This window comes from Mesoplodon bidens (assembly GCF_964165515.1).
Source record: "Mesoplodon bidens genome assembly, chromosome: 6".
NCBI classification, from domain to species: domain Eukaryota; kingdom Metazoa; phylum Chordata; class Mammalia; order Artiodactyla; family Ziphiidae; genus Mesoplodon; species Mesoplodon bidens.
This window is the reverse complement of record NC_138162.1, coordinates 99626653-99644394: the sequence shown is the minus strand read 5'-3', so window position 1 is coordinate 99644394 and position 17742 is coordinate 99626653. Positions and strand designations below refer to the sequence as shown.

General features: G+C 42.2%; 1 protein-coding gene across 8 annotated transcripts in view; it reads left to right on the top strand.

Annotated features, from left to right (window-relative positions):
- Positions 1-17742, top strand: part of SECISBP2 (SECIS binding protein 2) — a 39542-nt gene continuing 21800 nt past the window's right edge. For 2 of the 8 annotated variants that reach the window (XM_081238038.1, XM_081238043.1), the window contains exons 1-9: positions 9-139; positions 1142-1290; positions 6454-6703; positions 6950-7073; positions 8353-8582; positions 11840-11921; positions 13946-14151; positions 15679-15801; positions 17100-17189. In XM_081238038.1, the coding sequence (XP_081094164.1) occupies positions 104-139; positions 1142-1290; positions 6454-6703; positions 6950-7073; positions 8353-8582; positions 11840-11921; positions 13946-14151; positions 15679-15801; positions 17100-17189 (1290 nt within the window). In that variant the 5' untranslated portion in view covers positions 9-103. Of the gene's footprint in view, positions 140-1141; positions 1291-6453; positions 6704-6949; positions 7074-8352; positions 8583-11839; positions 11922-13945; positions 14152-15678; positions 15802-17099; positions 17190-17742 lie in introns of those variants that run through there. The other 6 variants (XM_081238041.1, XM_081238040.1, XM_081238044.1 and 3 more) reach the window with 6 other exon arrangements.

The following is a 17742-nucleotide window of genomic DNA, read 5'->3' as shown; positions in this document are numbered from 1 at the left end:
CGCGCCGGAGGTGGAAAAGCGGGGAGGAGGAGCGTCGCGCTGCGGTTCCGCCTGCTGTCGGGCTCCTGGCCTACCTGGCCAGGCCTCTTCCTAGCCACCCGCCATGGCGTCGGAGGGACCGCGGGAGCCCGCGGGCGAGGTGAGGATGGCGGCCCTGGGCACCCCAAAATGATGGTCTTGCGCGGACGGGGTAGGAGCTGGATTAGCGTGGCCCGGAGGCTGGTTGGGGACAGGGCCGGGGGCGTCGGGGTGGGCGGCCGCGGTCCCCAGCCCCCAGGCGCGCCCACACGGCCCGCCGTTAAACGCGCTGAGAAAGGACGCTGTCGACGGGAAACCGCCTCTCGTCCCGAGGCTGCAGAGGGGTTGCGCTACCGTGCCGGCTCACCTCACTGCTGATGAGGAGCGGAGTGTTTAAAGCAGCTTGTTAGTAACGTTTTCTGAAGCGGAAGTTTGTTCGACGTGCTCAGAGTACCTCTAGAAGGAGCCCTGGCAAAAGCATAAATCGGCTTTCACACAAATTAAAAACCATGATTATAAGTTGTTAGTGGAAGTAAATCTCTCAATACAGTTATAGAAACTGAAAGAAAAAAAGCCCAACAAATTTTTTTATATTCATATTCCAAGGGTTCATGGCGATAGAAAGATTTTCTAGCAACGCGTACTTTTGCGTTTCAACAAAACAACGTTTAGTGCTTCGCCGAGTGAAAAGCAAGTTTTAAGTTCTTTGGGAAATTTAATAGAAATAAACTTCCGCAGTGTGTTTTGAGCGCTGCAGTTAAATTTGACAGTCTCGATTGTCCCTAACTCAGCTGAGAGAGGTAAACTACCATATTCTATGTTAAAGTTAAGGAAACATTGTCACTTGTGGTTCTAACTATACAGTCTGGGTTGACTTTTACTCTCACTTTAATTGGTTGTCCTTATTTTTCATTTTTAATATTTGGTAGACTGCTTTTTCTAGTGAAAAAGTGTTTGCGGAGAAATTGTTAGCAAACAAATTCTTGTCTTTGCTAGGCAGAAGTATTTGGACGGCAGCATTAGCATTTCTGGGGCTTCGAGAAGGGAGGGACTCTCCCTTTCCCCCCCCACCCCCCACTTGGTTGATCTCAGAAGGTAGCCAAAACCCCCTTTTTTTCCTCAGGGCATCAAGTTGTCAGCAGATGTCAAACCATTTGTCCCTAAATTTGCTGGGCTCAGTGTGGCATGGTCAGAGTCTTCAGAAGCACGCGTTTTTCCCAGCTGTGCAGCCACGACATACTATCCATGTGTCCAGGAACTAGCAGTGCCTGAGTATGTATCCTTCTGAATGTCTTGCCTTACCTGGGGGCTTTGTTGCTTGACTTTAATGGTGATTAGGCTTGAAATATGCTGCAGCTAACACATTAACGTTTTCAGAGCAACTGGAGAAGATGCTCCTCAGCCAAGAAGCGTCTGAGCCAGTAGCACAACTTAGCTGTGTCCCACACCAAACACTGAAGCTCCAGCTCTCCTTTTCTTTCTCCATATTCATTTGATTATTTTTGGCACAGGAAGTGGAGACTGCATTGCATTTATTAGTGGGAAATGCAGTTCATTTGTGCATGCAGTTTATAACTGTATCATGTATCTAATGGGAGACGAAATGGCAGGAATGAGTGGGCGAGAGGAAATTGGGCAAAGACACGCCCAAACAAATAAACATGAGGAATGAGTCGGTTTTGCTTTTATCTGTTTTGCTTTATACATGTCCTATGGAGATGGAGTCTACAAATGTTGGTTATAAATTCTTCTAGATTTGAGTTGAAAGAAGGCTTCTATTGTCCTTTAAATGTTCTTTTTCCTTCTCAGGATTTATTCTCTAGGTATTTACAAAATGGTTTCCATTTCTTAGCTGAATTTAGAAAAATAAGTGTTAAGCCTTGCACATAATTGTGTGGGTTACTGGTAGGTTTATTTTTAATGCGTGAATCACCTTTATGCTTATGTAAAAATCCTTGTCTTTATGTTCCTTTGTTGGGTCAGACTTGTTTCCTTTTTTTCCCCATACCTACATGGTGTAATTGAAAATAGTTTATACTTCATACAAATTCTAGAACTGTGTTCACAAGAATGAAAGTTGAAATGAATAAGAAAATCGTTGGGTTGTCTGGTGTATTTAGGAAATAAGGAAAGTTATATTTTTTTTGGCGAAAGTTGAAGTTCTGCCTGAATGTGCTGAAGGTCTTTGGTAGGAATACCAGGTTTTCCATTGTAATTTCATCCTTTGCAAAAGGGAGGTTGGCATGGGTCTCTTTTGAGTCATTTCCTACCTTGAGTGGCTCACATAATAAAATACAAGGTGTATTGCAGTCAGTGACAAGAACTCTTAAGTCATCCGCTGGGTGAAATTCTAGTGACCCAAAATAAAGGTGGAAAATATTTGTATAGCTAAAGCAGCATTCTGGCAGTAACATGAATTGAGACTAATCAGAGGCTCAAGGATGCTAAATGCTGAATTTTAAAATTATGTTTCTTAACCCCTTATCGCTATAGCTTTGGTTTTTTTTTTTTTTTTTAATTGTTTATAACCACTGAAAAGGTTGACTGACAGTATTCCTGCCTGGCAAGAAAACAATTAAAGACAAAGGAGGCATGAAACCAAAGGGCAAGTTTAGAAAGAATGAGTGCCTTTAAAGTGGGGATGAAATGGTGAGACTTATACAGTAGGGAAGTGATTATCTAGTCACTTCTAATATAAGTTAAGACTTGCATTGCTATAGTCAGATTTTGTTTAAATGGAGATCTCTTGCTGCCTTGAAAAAAGGAGTAGAATTTTCTGTAACAAACATATGATATGTCCTCTTTCCTACTTATTCAGTATAGCAACCTAATTCTGTATGTCCTTAAAGGAGTGACCTTTTACAGAATATCCATCTCTAGTACCTCTAGCAGTGCTTGCCAAGGGACTTCATTTATTCATTTGGAGTTCATTAGTGAAAGGCTATTATATGGAAAAGCACTAGTTCCTAAGCGGGGAAAGACTGTCTCATGAGCTATGCTCCTGTTTTTGTTTTATATATAGATTTGAACTGGTGGAGATGGAAGAACACGAACTACCAGTCTCCTCTAGGTTTATGTTATAGACAAGACAAGTATCAGTAGAAGTATTCTGGTATATAGAATTGGCCATGTTTGGGAAGTAGTGAGTATTTACTGGTGTAATGAACAAATAGAGGTTATGCCAACAAAGTAAGTTCTCTGTGCCCAGTCATCATCCCTGGACGGTGGCTTTGTTGATTGTCATGGTACCTGCTTTGTGACAAATCCTGTGTAACACATGCATGAGGACATGTGTGTTCTGTTTGGGAATTACTGAATATGTTCATTGCTTTCATGCTTGCCACCATCCATGAGGTTGGCAGGGAGGTGTCGTGTTATTTTACACAGGGGAAACTGAGACTAGAGATGCTTGTCCAAAGTTCCTCAGAGACGTAGCACCAGGACCAGAATTAGCATTCAGTTCTTCTGACCTGAGTTCATTGTATTCCCCAAAGCTGCTATTGCTGTCGGTAAAGTTGAGCTTTTTCAGTATCTTGTAGTATACTGTAAAAATCACAGTGCCAATGGATGCTTTTAAGTTAAACCTCTCATCTATGAGAATTAGCAGTTCTCCACAGAGTGTGGCTCATGTCAGGTGGGTAGGTGGAGGAGGGACTGGATTCCTGACGGGTCCTGGGCTGGTTAGAGGGGACCAGATGCAAGATACGTTTGGGAGAAGTAGAGGAGTAAGGCCCCATTGTTAGGGGGAAGCCACTAGTCGATTGGCCTACATGGTACAGCTGAAAAGTTAGGTTTGTTGGGTAGGAAATAGAGAGCTCTTGGGGGTGTTCTGCTTGGGGTCATGATAATCCCTCCTGGTTTCTGGCTCAACTTAAGGGAAAGGGGCTTGAAGGTTTTGATTGGGTTCTAGGCACTGGAAATAGAGAAGAAAATACCTGGAGACCTGCTGCAAGAGAAGAGGGTTCAGTGGTTGTCCATATGGGTTTTGGTGGAAAAGACGCTATAGCAGTTTCCAGTTGAATACATGGAAAGATTTGGGATTATTCGTGAGAGCATAAGTTGGCAAGTGGGGCTGGTTTGGGGACCAGTTGTTATGTTTTGGAGCTACATGTGCTAGATGGGGGAAAAGTGAACTAACTATTAAGTGGAAATGACCTGTAAGTTGGAGATAGAGGCCTGGAGGTGGTGAAAGTGTTGGGACTGAAGTATGTGAGTGAAGTCCTGAGCAGAACGAGGAGAGATTCTGACTCAGAGTGAGTCTGCCAGATGAGATAGGGAGAGTGTAGGGGAGGCCACGCCATGGAGGAACCTTTGGAAAATGGGTGAGAGCAAGGAGAGGGCAGAGGCTGCCAAGTGCAGGCTAGTGGAGCTTTTCAAGGGATGTGATAGAAATAGACACCGTGCGGTAGAGGCTACTGAGCTTGGCAGGAAGGAGGGTCCTGGGAGACTTGGTGGTGGTCGCTAGGGATGGGGTAAGGGGAAGTGGAGCTGAGAGGTTAGCAGGGGAGGTTAGGGGCTGCTGATAGCAGAAGGAGGGGGGCAGATGAGACGGTGGGGCATAGAGGAAGGGTGTTACTGTGGTTAAGGGCCGTCTGAGTGATTCGTGGCAACTGCAACGTCAGAGACGAGCCATTTGAAGCCCCAACCGCAGATGCTGCGGGTGATCTCTTTGAAGTTTTGTGTTGTATATTGCTCTCTGCATGTAACTATATTTACCTGGGATGGCAAGGAAAAATAGCAACTTCCCAGAGGAAGAAGGATCAGTGAGGGGATAGAAACCCAAGTGACTTGTCCAAAGGGGGAGACCAGATCGTGACCCAACCTGAGGTCTCCTGATTCACAGGAGAAAAATTTTCTGGGTGACAACAGCCTTCAAAACCACTACTGGATCCTGCCTCCTCCCACCTCCCTTTCCTTCTTTGCCTGAATTTCATTGCTTTGTTCATTTATCCATTGTTTGGACTTGGGATGGATACTCATTTTAACTTTTTTTTTTTTTTTGCTATCAGCCCATCTTCTTTGCCTGTCTTCTTTTGTGGAGAACAGGTTCTTCACCTTCATCTGCCCTCCATTAGATTTTCTGAGCATCAAACAAAATAAAACAGAGATTCACATCTAGGGTTAGCATCTGGGGAGCAGGACGAAGCTTTGAATCTTTCTCTTCTCAGCAAAGGGCAGCACTAGCCCAGGTGTTCTGTGGGGCAGAAAAAGGTCGGTAAAAGGGTTCGTTGGGGTTTTAATCGGGAATATTTCATTACTAGGATCAGTTGCTTACAAGAAAAAGATCTTATAAGATTTAAACTTATTATAAAATGTCATGAATTAATGGACAGTGATTCCAGGCAGTTCAGTGCTGCATGGAAGGGAAAGCAGTGGACATTCTCTTCAGTGTGTTACAGGTCTAGCCTGTAGATAGCGACTCCTTTCCTTCTTCAGTGCAGACTCTTACTTGCAGCAGAGTAGAAACACGACTTCTAGTAAGCGGTGCCTACGCCCATATCTCCTGACACTTGAACAGTTGGAAGATCATGTGGGATGTCTCATCATTAGCTTTGGCTCTTCCTGCCTTTCAGTGGACCAGTACACTTTGGGATTTCATTGATTTGCTACAAGATACTCTGGAGCTCTGGAAAGTCACAGAAACATCTGCTGGTGCTTATTTGTGGGAATGAGAAGATAGTGATTTGTATTTAACTCAGCTGCTTAGCATTTTGTCATTGTATCAACTTTCACTGCAAAATGGTCGAAACCTCTGGCCGTATACCAAATTTGCTGAAAAAAAATCAATGTTAAATTATATTTCATTTTAGCCTGGCAGCTTGAGAACGTTGAGGCAGTATCAGTGTTCACAGGTGGTTCCATCTTGTTAGCAGCGTGTGTGGTTCCTGGACCACCTTGTGCGTGGTGTCCCCATTGCAACTCCAGCCCCAAGAGTCTGTAGAGCACAGGATGTGGCGGTGGGCTTGGAGCAGGGAAGGGGCTGGACAGCTGTCTGCGGGCACCTGGGGCCTCAGGAGGCAGGCCCTGCAGGTTGTCGGGGTCGAGGTTGGATGGGCAGTAAAAAACTCCCTCTACTGAGGGAATGCTCTGGATGGCTCCTTTGGCCAGGGTTGCCGAGAGAGGCTTTTCCAAATATTTGACAGCATGAGAGTGGAAAGCTGCTGGAGCATCCTTGGGCTTTTCTAATGTTCCTTTTAATAGGGTTCTTTCATGGAGGTTCCAGATAAGTAATGAAAAAAACAGAACTAGGTGAGCATCTTTCTTTGCAGGTTAAGAAAGAAGTGCTCAGAGGTTTCATTTGGTTTTTAATTTGAGGTATTGCTAGAATAAATGACCTCAAAAATAGTAAAAAGTTTACATTTGTTTATTACAAAATATTAAGCTCCTTGGTTTGTGGTATGAAGTCTGCAACTAAAATTTACCCTTTTTGTTTAGACAGAAACTCTATGCTGAAGATATGGCTTTTGGAGCTTCAACTTTTCCACCTCAGTATTTATCTCCTGAGATCCCTCTTCATCCGTATGCCTGTTCTCCTTACACCCTGGAGTCGTCACAGAATGTTTGCCCGGTGCCTGGCTCCCAGTATGATTACAACCAACCCAGTTGTTTCAGAGGTTTTCAAACCGTGAAGCCACGAAACGAGCACACGTGCCCTCTCCCGCAAGACACAAAAGCTCTGTTTAAGGTCTGTAAATGTTTTGGTTTTGTTGGTCACTTTAGCATTTAAAACATAAAGAACTGGTAAGTTCTTGCATGTTATTTAAGGTATTTAAATTTTGAGATATTTAAAATTCGATATGGTCTAACTTTTCTAAAAAATGGTTGAGTTGTACTTACGAATTTGCAAATTTGAGCTTTTTTTATAGTGAATTTATGTTACTTTTTAATATGTTACTTTTCAATTATGTTTACTTTTTAATGTTTCCTGCAGAAGAAAACCTGTGATGAGCCGAAGTTTGACACTAAGAAGACTGATGGACCTATATCATCTGATTTAAAATCAGTGAAAAGTTCACCTCGTATGTCCATTCATGCTGAGAACAGTTTGAAATCAGGTAAAAATCACATGCTCTGTATGTTATGTCTTCCTACCCTGTCTACCCCCAGAAACGTCTCTGTTCTTTGAACTATTTTTGTGGGCTTACTCCTCATGAAAAACTGAGGCCATCAGGTTTCCTGTGGGATCCTGGGGCCCTTTCCTCCCGGGGAGGGAACTTGTTTGTGTGGGCTCTATGACATGTCCTTAACATGTTATTACCTTGTTTTATGCAAGAACTTCTGTAAAGTCACATAGCAAGTAGGTGATAATCACCTGCCTCAAAACAGTTGTTAAATAAACGTGAATTCCAGTCACATCCCTTGTACTGTATTTGATCATGTTCATCCCTGAAATAGCTTCTCTGGTATTCTGTTGGGACACTTTTTAATACGTGGGAGAGTCGACTATGGTTTAACTCCCGTCCTAAACAATACCAAACCTGGGGCAGGACAGTCATTCAGAGGACATGTCTGCTCTGGTCTTGAAAACTGCTGTTCCAGTCTCTGGCTGAAAGTTAGTGATCATACGTGATGTCTTGTTTTTTTCCTGTAAATTACTTACTATTGCACGTTGATCACAGCCATCACCTGTTTATGTAATAACTTAAAACCTTTGTAATAGTGTACTTACTGGGAATGGTCTGTCATTTTATTTACATGTGTAATTTATTGTTACTTGATATGTAACTTTTTCTCTTGGTGTTGACTTCACTCATAAACCATCTGGTACGTGGTAATGTGAAAGAAAATTTGAACAGTTAACTGTAATAACTCTAGCCTTACAATTAAGTAATTTAGAAAATGCTGGGGCTTTATGGCATTGTAGCCTGTAGCATCATTCATTTGCATTTGAAGGAGAAAGGTGGGAAAGAGGTTATAAGTTTAATTTTACTTGTTTCTCTCCAGTTTCTTCCAGCAAACTGAAACATGGAAATTTTATTACTTAAAGAAAATTTGTAAGAGTCCCCTTAATCTCACAAATCTCTAAAGTGTGTATTAAGAATAATTGAAATGCCCAGCTGCACAGTCAGGTTAAGGTAGCTATTTCATCCACTTTAGAATTACTCCTAAAATTTGCAGTGTGTTTTCGTTTTTCTGCTTGGTGGCCCCCATGGTCATTTATGTTTTCCACTGTTACAGAGAAGGTTAACAACACTACAAAAAATTAGGCTGTTTGGACAATAACGTGTTGTTGCATCAATAACAATAGACTTTCTACTCTGCAGTTTAAGTGTGAGTACAGGTCATTAGACAACATCTAAATTTTTACCCCTACTTTTAATTCTGTAAATACAGATGGTTATTATAAACGAACAGACAGGAAATCCAGAATCATTGAAAAAAGTGGATCTGCCTCCAAACCTGAGTTTGAATTTACCAGGTTGGATTTTCCTGAACTGCAGGGTCGAGAGAACAGTGAGATACCAGAGATACAAAAGCAGCTCAAGTGGGGGCCGCTACGCTCTGCCTCTACTGACGTTCCTCTTCTAAGAGAAGTGGGGAAACCTGCTGCGGTGTTAGCAGAGGTGAGTGCAGCCTCCTGCTCTTTTTGTTCCCTTCTTTCCTCCTTTCTGCTCAGTGATAGTGATGCAAGGACATCACTTCAAATACTACACTTCACATCTTGGTGTGGGAGGGGCCTCTCAGTTCGCTTGGGTGACTTCCTCTGTTGTTTGAACTGTGTATAGTCAGGCTGTAACACCTGGTGTGGCTCTTCTTTCCAGAGAATCACTTAGCGAGTGTCTTCATATCTGGTGGCTAGAAAGCATTGCAGTGTCTCAGGAGAAGATGCTAGCATGGGTTCCTGCTTCCACAGCGCATTGTGAAAATGTTGTTTCTACCATTGCATTCTGGTAGCACTTTTTCCAATACAGGGGAAAAGATTTTTTAAAATCAAATAGTAATGTTAAAACCGCGTAGTGTAACTTCTGATTTTTCCAGGCTCTTTATCTGCACCTCTGTCTGGTCATGGATACGGAAAACGTCATTGCAATAAGTGCATTCAGTGCCTAATAATTTTAAATTGCACTGTTTTCACCATTTGATCTCCAAGTTTTACTCCATCAAATTGACGCATTTTCCTCTCAAACAGATTGATTTTGAGACTTCCAGGAAGAACCTTTATTGGGTTAGTAGTCCCTAAAATGGCTTGTGACAAATTGGGGCGCCCAGCCCTGTATGGAGGTAAGGAGAAAGAAGAAACAATGAAGAAAACAGAGCTCACCAGTTCATTTACCTCTTGAATGGAGAAAGGATTTCCATTTCCTGTCCTAGCACTTCTCTTGGGTGCCTGGATACTAAACCCTCTGAAGACTTGGTGGTAGTGGCTTATAATGTGCAGAAAATAAATCATTCCCCACATGTTGACCCTTAGACTGTTACACCTTGGTGTTTTCCTTTTACACAGTGGTGATGATAAGTAAGGCCGATTGACTGATACAGAAAAATCACAGTTTCGTTAGGCAGCTTTGTGACTGCTTTCTGGGCCCTGGCTGGGTGTATGGAATAGCTGAGTAGTCGAGGGGCTCCATGCTTTCATCATGGGTGGGCAGTGGATAATTCCAAACCTGTGAGCACTGTACAAAAGTAGGACAGAGTACAGCGGGTCCAGGGTGAGTGGAAGCATGACTGACACTTTTTGTCATGGTCACTTGTTACATATGAGTACTGCGTATGTGGACAAGCAGTAAGGCATATCATGCTATGTGGGGAGGTGTACATACTCACTGCTTTATATATTCACACTCTTGAGTTATGTGTGGAGTATTTTTGTGTGTTTTTTTCCCATTTTCCCTCTAAAAGAAACCTTTTTTTCCTGATGGTATTAGTAACATCTTTCAACATGAGAAAAATATTCAGGAAAAAAAAATTGAAGCTGTACAACCAAGAGAAAACCATGTTTGACACTTATTCTTTCTTTTAATGGTACACTGTGGGAATTGAGGGGCATTCCCCTCCATTTAGGATACGCATGTATGATACAAGCTTGTGTTTGAATTTTTCAAAACTTGTGGGAGTTTTCCAGTGTCATTAATAACCGTTGCATTGAATCTTTGGTATTGTTACATGTAATTTACTTAACCACTCTTGAATAGGTAAGCCATTTCTAGTGTTTCATTGGCTTTGGTGAGCATAAACGTTACGTTTACTCAAAGAACAGGCTGTGTTTAAATCATTTATGTTATTCTGTTTTTTTCTCCTTTGATGAGTTTATTTTTTTTTAGTAAACATAATTGCCTCTACATGCTGTGTCTATCTGGAGCCCCATAGAGAACACAGCAGCCTGTAGGATGGGGCCGGAAGAGAATTTGTTTCTCAGTGCGCAGTCACTTCCACAGAGCCATGCTGAGGCCACATCACCTCCTCCAGCACTAGCCCAGTGTTTTGGAAGCTGAGAAAGGTGCAAAGAGAAGGGAGAATGGCATCTTTCTCTTTGCCAGACTCCCAACCTCCCCATGCCTTTGGAGTTTCCAGAAATGCTTCATTGAAAATAAAAATTCACTTCCCCAGTCACCCTTGTTTTGCATCCATTTGGTAGTAGCAAAATGAAACTATCGAGATTCTGTTCAGAGGTTGGGCCTCAGGCCTGCAGCGGATTGAAGCAGACAGCTCCGCACTCCTGGGACGGGGTGGGTGCTCTAGGCGGCACCTCCTGCGAGATTTGTATGGTGTGCATCTGTCAGGCAGTAATTTGGAATATGCAGGTTAGCAAGTGACACCTGCCCGCCCAGGAAGCCCTGCCTGATGTGTGTAGGGAAGTGGTGGGTCCTCTGGGGAGGCCCTGGGGCAGGAAGGCCCAGGGTGAAGTAGGTATTTCCAGGCCCTTAGTGAGCTCTGCCACGGGGCCAGGAATCAGCGGATGCCACATGGAGGATTTGGCTTCACTTCTATTTGTAATGAACATGGGGGCTTTCTGTCCTAGTTAAGGAACGTGTTCTTTCCATTGTTCTGAAACAGCTCTTGGAGGTTCACAGGCTTCTACTATCCAGGCCGAGAAGTGGCACAAGGCATATTCAGCAATCAGCTATTTTGGCCACTGAACAATTTTTTTTTTTTTAACGGGGCTTAGATGTAATGCAATGGTAAAATGGATAAGTTTATGAAACATGAACTTCAGAATTTATTTTAAATCCATTCAGTGTGAATTTATCGGTTTCCTTTCACCTTGGCTGCTGGTCATTCTGAGGTCTCTCTTAATGTACTCACTTGTCCCCAAGTGTCGTTTGGTGCCTCTTGTTCCATGCATGTGGCAGCTTTCTGTCTGTGAAAGGGAGTACGTATTAGAAGGCCTGTATTTGTTTCTGTGGGCACGTTCAGGGATCTTTTGAGCCTTGGTGTGGGGGTGTGGTGAACGGGGTGTGGTGAACGACAGCTTTTGCCTTCACAGTGGGCACTTCGGCTCTAAGAATCGTGCAGGTAGTCTGTGCTGACTTGGAAATTGTTGGTTGTATGTCGGGTTTTTTTCCCTAAGTTATATGATACTGCGTGTGGTGTGATCCCATTATGGAGATCCATTTAAAATGATATACAAATGTTTATCTCCTAAGCAGAGAAATAGAAGGATGCTAGCTAAGCTGTAGACGGCGGATGGTTTTTCCTCTAGGGAATGAGATTTGGCAGAAGAAAGTAATTTAATTTTTCACATTATGTACTTATGTGTTTGGAATTTTTAATTAGCATTATGTTTTGCAGGTTTTAAGAATGGTGAAGGACGCTGTATATTTCAAAAATAATGGTGACTTTTATTTTGAAATAGTAAGAAAAGAACTGGTTTGTTTTTTAGGGTGAAATAGTGGTGAGGAATAATAATCGGACCGAATCTGTAACTGATAATGCTGCTACCAGTCGCTCTTCATGTACGAGAGGTAAGAGTGGCTGCCAAATATTATTTTAAAATATAAAAATTGTCTATTGTTGTTGTCTGTTTTCTTAGGGCATTTTCAGTCTAGTGCAACTGAAATGTTTTTGTTTTAAAGCCTTCTTTAAGGCAGCTGATGGGTTGATAAACTGGCATCATTGTTAGAAGACTGAAGTAAGCAAACGAGATCCCACATCCATTCACAAGGAGTGTAAACTACATACAAGTAAAGAATTATAAATGAAATGTTTGTCCAGTTGAGACATTTTATGAACTCGGAAATGATTCCTTTCTTAAGCATTACCTATATCAGTGGTTCTCATAGTTTTTGGTCTCAGGACCTCCTTAATACCCTTTAAAAGAACCCCAAAGAATTTCTGTTTATTTGGATAACTGTCAATATTTGTAATAATCTGAAATTAAAACTGAGAAATACAAAATACTTACTAATTCACTTTAAAAGTAACAATAAACCCATTACAGGTTAACATAACATATTTTAATTAAAAAAAATAACTATTTTCCAAAGTTAAAAAACTAGTCAGGAGAGGAGAGCAGCCTTTGCGTTTTAGCAGCTCTTCAACGTCTGGCTCAGGAGCTCTGCTTCGGCATTCACCTGTTTCACTGTTCTCTGTCGTACAGCCTCTGGAAAACCCCACTCTACTACGCTCATGGGAGAGTGAGAGTGGGGAAGGCAGATGGCACATTCCTGTTACCAGGAAAACAGTTTTGACTGTGGACCCCTGAAAGGGTCCTGGGAGTCTCAGAACTTTGAGAACTGCTGGTCTGTCCTGACCTGGCCCAGAAGTGAGATATTCAGAGAGAGTTCAGTAGATTCTGCTTTTGAAGTTTTTGTGAGTAGCTTGTCCTAACAGAAGACCTTTTTACAAAATTATTCTAGATTTATTCACAGGTGTGTTTTCTATTGCGTTAGCATGTTTGGTACGTACGTGGTTCAATAAAAGACCTTCACCTTAGCAACTGCTGTGAAGATGCACAGCTCTGTGGTGACAAGAACAGCCTGTCTCCCCACTGTGGGGTAGCCACAGGCTGCTGACATGACCTGTCCGTGTCCTGATGGATGTCCTTTTGTTTTGTCTGTATATACAGTTTCATGGGCACCTACGGAGTAGTGTTGCTATACTTATGCCTATGTTCTAGAAAGAAAGAAATTACCAGTTATTGTGGTAGCTGAAGTTTAGTGATCTTTGATTTCTGATGTTAAAGGTACACATCAAGGTTACTAGGGCCACAGTTTGATCTTTAGCTTATTATTTCTGTGTGTTTGCCACGTGGATGTATTTGTGGATTATTGTTTTTTTTTTTTTTTTTTCGCGGTATGCGGGCCTCTCACTGCTGTGGCCTCTCCCGTTGCGGAGCACAGGCTCCGGACGCGCAGGCTCAGCGGCCACGGGCCCAGCCGCTCCGCGGCATGTGGGATCTTCGGACCGGGGCATGAACCCGTGTCCCCTGCCTCGGCAGGCAGACTCTCAACCACTGCGCCACCAGGGAAGCCCAAATAAACTCCTTCTTTTTTTTTTTTTTTTTTTTTTTTGCGGTACGCGGGCCTCTCACTGTTGTGGCCTCTCCCGTTGCGGAGCACAGGCTCCGGACGCGCAGGCTCAGCGGCCATGGCTCACGGGCCCAGCCGCTCCGCGGCATGTGGGATCCTCCCGGACTGGGGCACGAACCCGTGTCCCCTGCATCGGCAGGCGGACTCTCAACCACCGCGCCACCAGGGAAGCCCTGGATTATTGTTTTTTAATGGAAACTTTTTTGTTTACCGCCTGCATCTCCAAGTTAACAGAATAGTTCCTAGGAAAGTCAGTTCCCCTTACAAGTTAATTCAGCATGCATGTTCCAAGAAGAAAAACAAATTTAGTGGATGCTGTAGTTTCCAAGAGAATGTTCTTAACAACACCTTAATTTAACTGTGCTCTTGAGTACTTCATGTAATGCATGCTTGGAATTTCTAAGGAATTTCTTTTTTACTGTTGGGATTGTTCAACAATTTTGGTTATCTTTGAGCAGAATTATCTTGGACACCAATGGGTTATGTTGTTCGGCAGACATTATCTACAGAACTGTCACCAGCCCCTAAAAATGTTACTTCCATGATAAACCTAAAGATGGTTGCTTCATCAGCAGATCCTAAAAATGGTAGTATGTCATCTTCTGAAGTTTTATCTTCGGAGCCTTCGTACAAAGAGAAACATGTTGTCCATCCTACTAAAAAGGTACGTGTCACACTTTGGTTATGTTGCTCTTCTGTACCACTGGATTGGCTTTCTTTTCTTCTCAAATCCTAACTGAAAGCGTTTCCATTCAGTACTGTAGGCACTAATCTGAGTTGGTTGTATTCAGTACTTGAACTGAATACAGTCTAGGGACACAAGTGGTAGCTTTTATACACAAGTAAGGATGTGCATGTTAGACCTGTGGTCTTAAAATATCTGTGTACCATTTTGAATTCTTTACAAGAGAGATGCTGGCAGTAGCTTATGCTCTGGTATATAAAATACTGCAGTCTTTTGTCTGTTGATTTTCCATTGCTTTTACCTACGTAGCAAGATAATTGTGTGCCACATTTTGCGATCATCGTGTATGTTAATTGATCCTTGGTTAATTGCAGCTTACTTACTATATGATAGCAGCATTTCAGAATCCATTTTTTCCTTTCAATTCAAATAATTTTAAGTTGCTATTTTTCAATCCCTAGATTTCTTTCTTGAAGAGCCTTTTTTTAACTGGGCTAGATTTTGGTTTTGATTTTCATTGTGTACTGATACATTATTTTAAGTTGAAATATGGTCGTATTTGTTTAGTGCTGGTTTCCTATCTTTTTGAGTGTTAGGATACTTTTTGATATCCAAAGTGTTTTAGACCATCCCACACAAACAGGAGCTGTGTGTTTATGCTTGGTTGACTGAGGAATCTGTGCTGGTAACAATTAATGGTGAAGTCAGACCTGTGTGCCTGTTCCCTACAGCTTTATGCACATACTTGTGAAACACAGGAGGCAGCTGTGAGACCCCTCCAAGTACACATGGAGACTGGCCAGCTCCAAGGCCCCGCTGGCGTCGGGGCGCAGGCTGCACAGTAGGCCACCAAGTCACCATCTAAGTGAGCTTTTAACACTCTTAAGAGTTAACAGATTTTGTTTTATTTTCCCAGCATCTTTTTAAAAATTATTTTTTAATTAGAGGTGTAAGAAAAGTTTATTTTTGAGAAGTCCCAAAATAAAGATGAGAAAATGAGGATCTCCTGTAATCTTATGACCCAGATGGCTTTGCATTGTGGTCATAATTTTTTCCCCCTCTAAAACTTTCTGTATTGTGAATTTTTATTACTGAAATAGCACCTGTAATATTACAAGGATCTAATTATGGAAAAGGTCCTTTTCCCATGGCCCTTTGGCCCCCACCCCTCTAGGAGCTTCCATTAACAACCTGCTGTCTGTTCTACCTCAGGGCTCCTGAAAACATAAATAAATAAAGATCGTTTGTTTTGTTTTAAGTTTTTTAAAAAAAACAGAAATGGGGGGATACTTCTCTGGAGGTCCAGTGATTAAGACTTCGCCTTCCAGTGCAGGGGGTGCAGATTCGATCCCTGGTTGGGTAGCTAAGATTCCACATGTCTTGTGGCCAAAAAACCAAAAAAAAAAAACCATAAAAGAGAAGCAATATTGTAACAAATTCAATAAAGACTTTAAAAATGGTCCTAAAAACCCATGAATTTTGCTTTTTTTGTTGTTGTTGTTCTAGTCCAGAGCATCACAAGGTGACGATCCTGAGCAAAATGAAGCCTCAAGGAAGAATAAGAAAAAGAAAGAAAAGTCTAAATCGAAATATGAAGTCCTGACAGTTCAAGAGCCACCAAGGATTGAAGTATATTTACATTTATTACTCACCTTGTTTGATATAATAAATGGGTCTTCCTTAATAGAAATATGGGTTCATACTGGTTGCTGAAGTAAAAATTCTCCAACATTTTCCTTAATAATTGTAGTGCTAAAGAAAATAGTTGTCACCCATTTTCTTCAGTTCTTCATTTTCGTGTCCCCAGCGCAGTGCCCATCTCATAGCAGGCTCTAGGTAAACGAATGAATGGCCTAGAGACAAAACTACTTGTATTGAAATTTAATGGTGTGTGTGCCCTACTACTAATATATAGCCCTCAGTATCTTCTGGCCTGTTTTTTTCTTTGCTTTGGCATGCTGGCTTCTGCAGGGCCTCCTTTTCTATCTAGATGTTTTGGTATAATGTGCTCCACTATTGAGAGAAACTTAGAATACTGTAGATCTGTCGTGGACCCTGGTCAAGAAGAGAATATCATGAACTTCCGGAAGTGCTCTTTAAATTGTTGTCCAGTGATACTCCAAGAATGTCCCTGTTCTCCAAGGAGCTGTCCTGGATCCTGATTATGTTTCTCATGGGTCTGCAGTACCAGACTCAGCAGCCTGGCTCCTGGTGCTGGCAGAAGGGTCTCTCAGCAGTGCTCCCAGGCAGCCAGCTTAGGGTCAAGCCCGAGGTGTTCCCACAAACTCGAGGGGCTCCCGGAGCTTCTGGAACATTCCCTTGAGAGTAATGGGGTTGCATGTTTGAAAAACCTATGACTGCGGTAGAGCATTGTTGTTTGGGCCAGCAAAGAACTCATTATTTCTGCCCACATTTTTCACATAATTTCTCCAGGGTCCCTAAAATGTTGACAGAAGCACATAAGACATTTTAAAATGATTTAAACATTGTTTAGAGACCTGTTCCTTTGTTTCTTTTTTCTAGTCTAGGCTCAGCACATGTGACAAGATGCTTACATCTCCTGAGTCCAGATTGATGCTTTCCCTAAAGAAAAGCGTAGTTGAAGGATGGGTGCTTGAACACTCTTGTGCCAGGGTGCTTGGAGCAGTGCGTAGACTGCTTGGTGAACCCACATCCTTGAGGCCCCTGCTCTGTCTCTCTGGAGCAGGGAGATTCAAACTGCGGTCCTTAACTTTGTTCTAAGAGTGAAATAAATCCGAAGCACTTACGTCAGTTTTTTGTTTTTGTTTTGACTGTTTTATAACACCTTTGAGCACTTTTATAAGGATATTTTTATGGAAAGAAAATAAGAGCAAGGAAAAGGTTGTAGTTGGGCTTATTTGATAATTGTGATTTGCGAAGAGCTAAAGGGTGTGTGGTTTACTTAGGATGCCGAGGAGTTTCCCAATCTGGCAGTTGCATCTGAAAGAAGAGACAGAGTAGAGTCACCGAAATTTCAGTCTAAACAGCAGCCACAGGTAATTTTTAGATTGAAACCACAATTGCTTTTGGCTTAACTTTTCTTGCTAAACTAAACTCCTGAGAAAAACTGCTTTCCGGACTTCTTTGTGTACGGGGACAGGTGGTTTTGTTTTGATTCATTCCTTCACTGGGGAACCACATCCAGTATGTTGAAACAAAGTTGCTCTTAAGCCAGAACTGCTTTGTCACTTTTGTAATTAGTCTATTGGTAACTGCCATTGCTGTATCAGAAAGGAGGGGAACACAAACTGCCTAACTTGGAGTTAAAGAAAAAACGTTGACTTAGTTTATTCAGGAAACAGAAGAATCCCTCTGTGAGGCAGTAATGTCTGACAGAAGGAAAAAAGAAAGCCACCAGCATTTCACTCAGGTAGTCAGGATCAGAGGAAGAGATGATTCTTCGCTTGCCTCAGCCCCTCTGTGGATTCAGGAATGAACTTGTAGTTCATAATCTAGATGGAGAACTTACATACTTTGGGCATGTTCATTGTCATTTTGCCTTTCAGAGTGGGGTGATTGTTTTCACATGTGTGAAAAGTAAAATTCTAA